Source organism: Bombyx mori, chromosome W (assembly GCF_030269925.1).
Source record: "Bombyx mori chromosome W, ASM3026992v2".
Classification (NCBI taxonomy): Eukaryota; Metazoa; Arthropoda; class Insecta; order Lepidoptera; family Bombycidae; genus Bombyx; species Bombyx mori.
In genome coordinates, this window is record NC_085135.1 from 5,370,878 (window position 1) to 5,377,267 (window position 6,390).

Here is a 6,390-nt window from a genome sequence, read left to right on the forward strand (position 1 = left end):
GTTATGAAGCTCGGTCGCGCTCCCGATTCCGTTCCCGTCACGAGGACTATGGTGGATTGGCACACGCTGGGCATCAGCCTGGCTGAATCTGATCCACCATCGCTCCCGTTTAACCCGGACTCTATCCCGTCTCCTCAGGATACCGCTGAAGCCATAAACATCTTAACGTCACACATCACCTCGACATTAGATAGGTCATCGAAACAAGTTGTAGCGGAGGACTTCCTTCACCGCTTCAAATTGTCCGACGATATTAGGGAACTCCTTAGAGCTAAGAACGCCTCGATACGCGCCTACGACAGGTATCCTACCGCGGAAAATCGTATTCGAATGCGTGCCCTACAACGCGACGTAAAGTCTCGCATCGCCGAAGTCCGAGATGCCAGATGGTCTGATTTCTTAGAAGGACTCGCGCCCTCCCAAAGGTCTTACTACCGCTTAGCTCGTACTCTCAAATCAGATACGGTAGTAACTATGCCCCCCCTCGTAGGCCCCTCAGGCCGACTCGCGGCGTTCGATGATGACGAAAAAGCAGAGCTGCTGGCCGATACATTGCAAACCCAGTGCACGCCCAGCACTCAATCCGTGGACCCTGTTCATGTAGAATTAGTAGACAGTGAGGTAGAACGCAGAGCCTCCTTGCCACCATCGGATGCGTTACCACCCGTCACCCCGATAGAAGTTAAAGACTTGATCAAAGACCTACGTCCTCGCAAGGTTCCCGGTTCCGACGGTATATCTAACCGCGTTATTAAACTTCTACCCGTCCAACTCATCGTGATGTTGGCATCTATTTTCAATGCCGCTATGGCGAACTGTATCTTTCCCGCGGTGTGGAAAGAAGCAGACGTTATCGGCATACATAAACCCGGTAAACCAAAAAATCATCCGACGAGCTACCGCCCGATTAGCCTCCTCATGTCTCTAGGCAAACTGTATGAGCGTCTGCTCTACAAACGCCTCAGAGACTTCGTCTCATCCAAGGGCATTCTCATCGATGAACAATTCGGATTCCGTACAAATCACTCATGCGTTCAACAGGTGCACCGCCTCACGGAGCACATTCTTGTGGGGCTTAATCGACCAAAACCGTTATACACGGGAGCTCTCTTCTTCGACGTCGCAAAAGCGTTCGACAAAGTCTGGCACAATGGTTTGATTTTCAAACTATTCAACATGGGCGTGCCGGATAGTCTCGTGCTCATCATACGGGACTTCTTGTCGAACCGCTCTTTTCGATATCGAGTCGAGGGAACCCGCTCCTCCCCACAACCTCTCACAGCTAGAGTCCCGCAAGGCTCTGTCCTCTCACCCCTCCTATTTAGCTTATTCGTCAACGATATTCCCCGGTCGCCGCCGACCCATTTAGCTTTATTCGCCGACGACGCGACTGTCTACTATTCTAGTAGAAATAAGTCCCTAATCGCGAAGAAGCTTCAGAGCGCAGCCCTAGCCCTAGGACAGTGGTTCCGAAAATGGCGCATAGACATCAACCCAGCGAAAAGTACTGCGGTGCTATTTCAGAGGGGAAGCTCCACACGGATTTCCTCCCGGATTAGGAGGAGGAATCTCACACCCCCGATTACTCTCTTTAGACAACCCATACCCTGGGCCAGGAAGGTCAAGTACCTGGGCGTTACCCTGGATGCATCGATGACATTCCGCCCGCATATAAAATCAGTCCGTGACCGTGCCGCGTTTATTCTCGGTAGACTCTACCCCATGATCTGTAAGCGGAGTAAAATGTCCCTTCGGAACAAGGTGACACTTTACAAAACTTGCATAAGGCCCGTCATGACTTACGCGAGTGTGGTGTTCGCTCACGCGGCCCGCACACACATAGACACCCTCCAATCCCTACAATTCCGCTTTTGCAGGTTAGCTGTCGGGGCTCCGTGGTTCGTGAGGAACGTTGACCTACACGACGACCTGGGCCTCGAATCAATTCGGAAATACATGAAGTCAGCGTCGGAACGATACTTCGATAAGGCTATGCGTCATGATAATCGCCTTATCGTTGCCGCCGCTGACTACTCCCCGAATCCTGATCATGCAGGAGCCAGTCACCGTCGACGCCCTAGACACGTCCTTACGGATCCATCAGATCCAATAACCTTTGCATTAGATGCCTTCAGCTCTAATACTAGGGGCAGGCTTAGGGACCCCGGTAACCGTACTCGTCGAACTCGACAAAGAGGTCGACGTGCAACCTAACCCATGCATCAGCCCGCTGAGTTTCTCGCCGGATCTTCTCAGCGGGTCGCGATTTCGATCCGGTAGTAGATTCATTCGCGAAACAATTGCTCTTGAGTTGTTAGGTCTCCTTCGGAGGCGCTCGGGCAGTTGTTAGCAAATCCCACCCCTCTTGGCTGAGCCTTTGCTCGCCCACCTGTCCTGGTGAAACTGGAAAGGCCTTCGGGCCACCAGTAAACTTACAATCATACAAAAAAAAAAAAACCTTTAATTTCCGTTGCAAAAACGTGGTTTATGTAAATAGGGCTCTTGTTGCCCTGTCTGTCCTTATTGGTTGCTTCGACAAATACTTTAAAGTCAGCATTAGCAGAGTTCTCCGGATAAAGTCTTTTATAAATAAATTAGCCTTTATTGCTGTTAGAGCTTAACTTATTTAACTAAATATAAAATGATAACAATAGAGGTAAGAAAACTATAAAATTAACTTATACTAAAACATATCTCGGCATTCGGCTTATCTCTCCTCTTAACAGCTTGTCTTTCGACAAAGGCCTCCTTTAAGGATTTCCATTTGCTTCTGTCCTTTGCTGTACGTAACCATTCTGGCCCAGCTACTTGCTTCAAGTCGTCTTCCCATCGCTTCGGCTGTCTTCCTCTGATTCTTTTGTTTTCTCTAGGGTACCATTCCGTTATTATTCTGGTCCATTTTTCTTTCTTTTTTCTCATCATATGTCCCGTCCAGCGCCATTTTAATTTTCTGCATATTGATTGAACTTTTCCAAATTTAGTCTCTCCTTTGATCTTTTTTAGTTCTATTTTATCCCTTCTTCTTACTCCCAATACGCTTCTCTCTATCCCATTCTGACATATATTCAATTTATTTTGTTGTTTTTCAGTTAAGGCCCATGTCTGGCATCCGTATGTAAGACATGGCAGTATGCAAACATTGAAGACTTTTCGTTTCTCCGCCATAGGCATTTCCTTATTTTTCATTACTTCACTCAATGACCAAAATTTCTTCCAAGTGTTTGCTATTCTTCTTTCTATTTCTTTCTGCATGCTCTCTGTCGGTGATACTAATTGGCCCAGATAAACGTATTCACTTACGTATTCTAACTCTTGATTGTTAACTGCAATAGCGTTTTTTTGTGAGGAATTGCTCATTACTTTTGTCTTTGTTATATTCATAGTAAGCCCTGCATTTGCACTTTCATCTGCTAATTGTTGTAGCATTCTTTCCAAAATCATCGGGCATTCGGAGAAAAGTATTAAATCATCAGCGAATCTCAAATGACTGAGTTTGTCTCCGTTCACGTTAAGTCCGAAATTATCCCAATCCAGTTTCCTAAAGATCAACTCCAACACTGCTGAGAATATTTTCGGCGAAATAGGATCACCTTGACGGACGCCTCTTTCTATTGGGAACTCTTCACCTAATTTTTCAAGTTTTATTTGTGCTGTGCTTTTCCCATAAATATTTTTTAGGATACGTATGTACTTTTTATGGACCCCTTGTTGTTCTAATGATTCCCATATGTAGTGGTGTTCCAAGGAATCAAACGCCTTGTTGAAATCTACAAAACCCAAATAATATGTTTTGTTGTATTCTCTATATTTCTGAAGTATCTGGCGTAGGACGTGTATGTGGTCAATGGTCGAGAAATTGCTCCTAAATCCAGCTTGCTCTTTTGGCTGGTTTTCGTCAAGGGTAATAGTTAGTCTAAACAATAGTATTTTAGAAAAGATCTTGTATATATTAGACATTAAGCTTATTGGCCTATAATTGTTAATGTCTCTTTTGTCTCCTTTTTTGTGCAACAAAACTATCACTGATCTCACCCAGTCTTCTGGGATGACTTCTGCTGTTATAATTTCGTTAAACAAATTGCTTAGTTTAGGGACTATTGCCGGCATGAATGTTTTGAGAAGTTCATTGGTAATTTGATCAAGACCGGGCGCTTTTCCTAACTTCTGCGTAGTGATAGCTCTTTCTGTTTCTTCTTTTAGAATAGGTGGTATAGGTTCAGTATCTTGCATGTCTTCTGTCGTAGTCGTGGCAGGTTTTTTATTTTTGCTTGTGTACAACTCCTTATAGTATTGCGTAGCAATATTTAATATTTCTGATCTTTTTGTAGTACTTCTTCCTTGTCTGTCCTTAATATTTGGCATCCAATTCTTTTTCGATTCTAGTTCTTTAAACGCTTTCTTCACTCCGCCTGTTTTCTTAATATGATATTGGAAAGTATTTGCCCTTTTTTGTTTTCTGTCTTTCCTGATATTTTTGTTGATATTTTTACTTATTTCTGCGATCTCTTTTCGTGTTTCTTTGTCTTTATTGCCTTGTAAAAGCAATTTTCTTTCTTTAAGTAATATAATAGTTTCGGTAGATAGTATGGATTTATTATTTGTAGACACTTTTCGAGCAACAGTTTTGAGAGTATTTACAAAATAGCAGTATGTCGCCTCAATTGTTTTATTGTATTCCTTTTGTTCTCTTCTCTCTAGAAATTCTTTTAAATTGTTCATTATCTCTAAGTTATTTTTAATGTCCACATAGGGAGTCAATCCAGTTTGCAGCCTTCGACTTTTCTTTGTATGTGACGCTCGTAACGTTGCACGTATCATTTTATGGTCCGAATTAAAATTTAAATTATGTAAAACTGATAGATCTTTAAAAACTTTTGGTTTATTGGTCATAATGTAGTCGATTTCATTTTTAAAGAGTCCATTTGGGGAGGTCCACGTCCATTTCTTATTCTTTTTCTTTTTAAAGAAACTATTCAAGATACTTAGTTTGTTTTCTAAACCGAAGTTAACCAAATGTTGTCCGTTTTTGCTCCTATTGCCATTGCCATATCTTCCTACAATGTACTCTTCGCCACTACGACATTCCCCAATTTGTCCATTAAAATCACCCATTATTATTAAATTTTTGTGAGCTGTATCAACAGTAATTTGTAATTTTTGGTAGAATTCCTCTATTTTGTTTGTGTCTTGTTTTTTATCTGCTTCAGTTGGCGAGTAAACCTGAATAATTGACCATAATTCGTCTCTGCTATTTTGTACGGGAAATTTGATGTTGAGTATTGCTATTCTTTCGGATATACCCTTCAATTCCTCGATTCGGTCCATATATTTTCTTTTTATCAAAAAACCAACTCCGTATTGTCCTGGTGTTTCTCCTTTATAATGCAGTATATACTTTCCGTGGTCTTCTATGCCTTCTCCCATTCTTCTCACTTCACTTAATCCAATAATATCCCAATTTATTTCATCGATTGCTGTTTCTAGTTCGATGAGTTTCTCTGGGGTTCTTAGTGATCGTGTGTTAAGCGTCGCTATGTGTATGTCGCAATTATTATTCCTTTTTTGGTTATCTATCCTTAGAGGGTGCTGGTCGTTTTCTCCCACGATGACCAGTCGGCTTGGGAGAGAGTGTAGTTTTTCTATTGTATGTATTTTTGATTCTTTGTTTTGTTGTATTTTCCGATTGCCGGGGATTGGTTGCTACTGTTGCTTGTTTGTAAGGACGTTAGTAAGAGAGTTAGATCTCATTCTCATCACGTCAAATGCGTTGGCTCTATTGGCCTTAGATGGTACGGTGGCTTGCTGTTTTTTAGGTTGAAAGTCTGAAGAATGCGGTGAAGAAGAAGTTTCCCTTTTTCTTTTTTCGTTAGTTGTGTCCATTTCCTTCACTATAAGCTTATCATATTTCAAATACGCTATTTTACCCTTCTTCCTTTCTTCAATCAACTCCGCCTGTAACACCTTCCTTTTGGCCAGTACATTCTTTGGATAATCTTCGGTGACATATATCTCCTTAAGATATTTTTTATTTTTTACTATCTCATTCTTTTTCCATCCGTTTACGAAAGAACAGCAGACTGGCCTCGGTTTGTTACCTTGGATACTTCTTTTACCTAATCGGTATAAATTGTTTATTGCATTTTCTTCGATATCAATATTTATCTCGCTTTTGAAAGTTTTCTTTATCATATCCATTAATTCTAATGTTGTTTTCTCTTTTTCTTCCACGCCAAATATAATTATATTGTTATTCCTTTTTTCCCTCTTCAAGTATTCTATCTCTTTTTGTTGAGCTTCTATTTTTAACTTTAAGCTTTTGTTTTCTTCTATTATCGGGATTAGTTTTTCATCAATTCTAGACATTATGTTATTTGTAATAGATTCAGACTG

The 6,390-nt window shown here is 41.4% G+C and overlaps 2 protein-coding genes across 2 annotated transcripts; both read right to left on the minus strand.

Annotated features, from left to right (window-relative positions):
- Window positions 1–2,673: 2,673 nt before the first annotated feature.
- On the minus strand, window positions 2,674–5,424 carry LOC134201709 (uncharacterized). Its single transcript, XM_062676954.1, has 2 exons — window positions 4,332–5,424; window positions 2,674–3,767 (listed from the first exon to the last, which is right to left on the minus strand). The coding sequence occupies exons 1-2, from the start codon at window positions 5,422–5,424 to the stop codon at window positions 2,674–2,676; spliced, it is 2,187 nt and encodes a 728-aa protein (XP_062532938.1).
- Window positions 5,425–5,700: 276 nt separating this feature from the next.
- Window positions 5,701–6,189, minus strand: LOC134201710 (uncharacterized). The gene has a single exon (XM_062676955.1). The coding sequence runs from the start codon at window positions 6,187–6,189 to the stop codon at window positions 5,701–5,703; it is 489 nt and encodes a 162-aa protein (XP_062532939.1).
- Window positions 6,190–6,390: the final 201 nt, after the last annotated feature.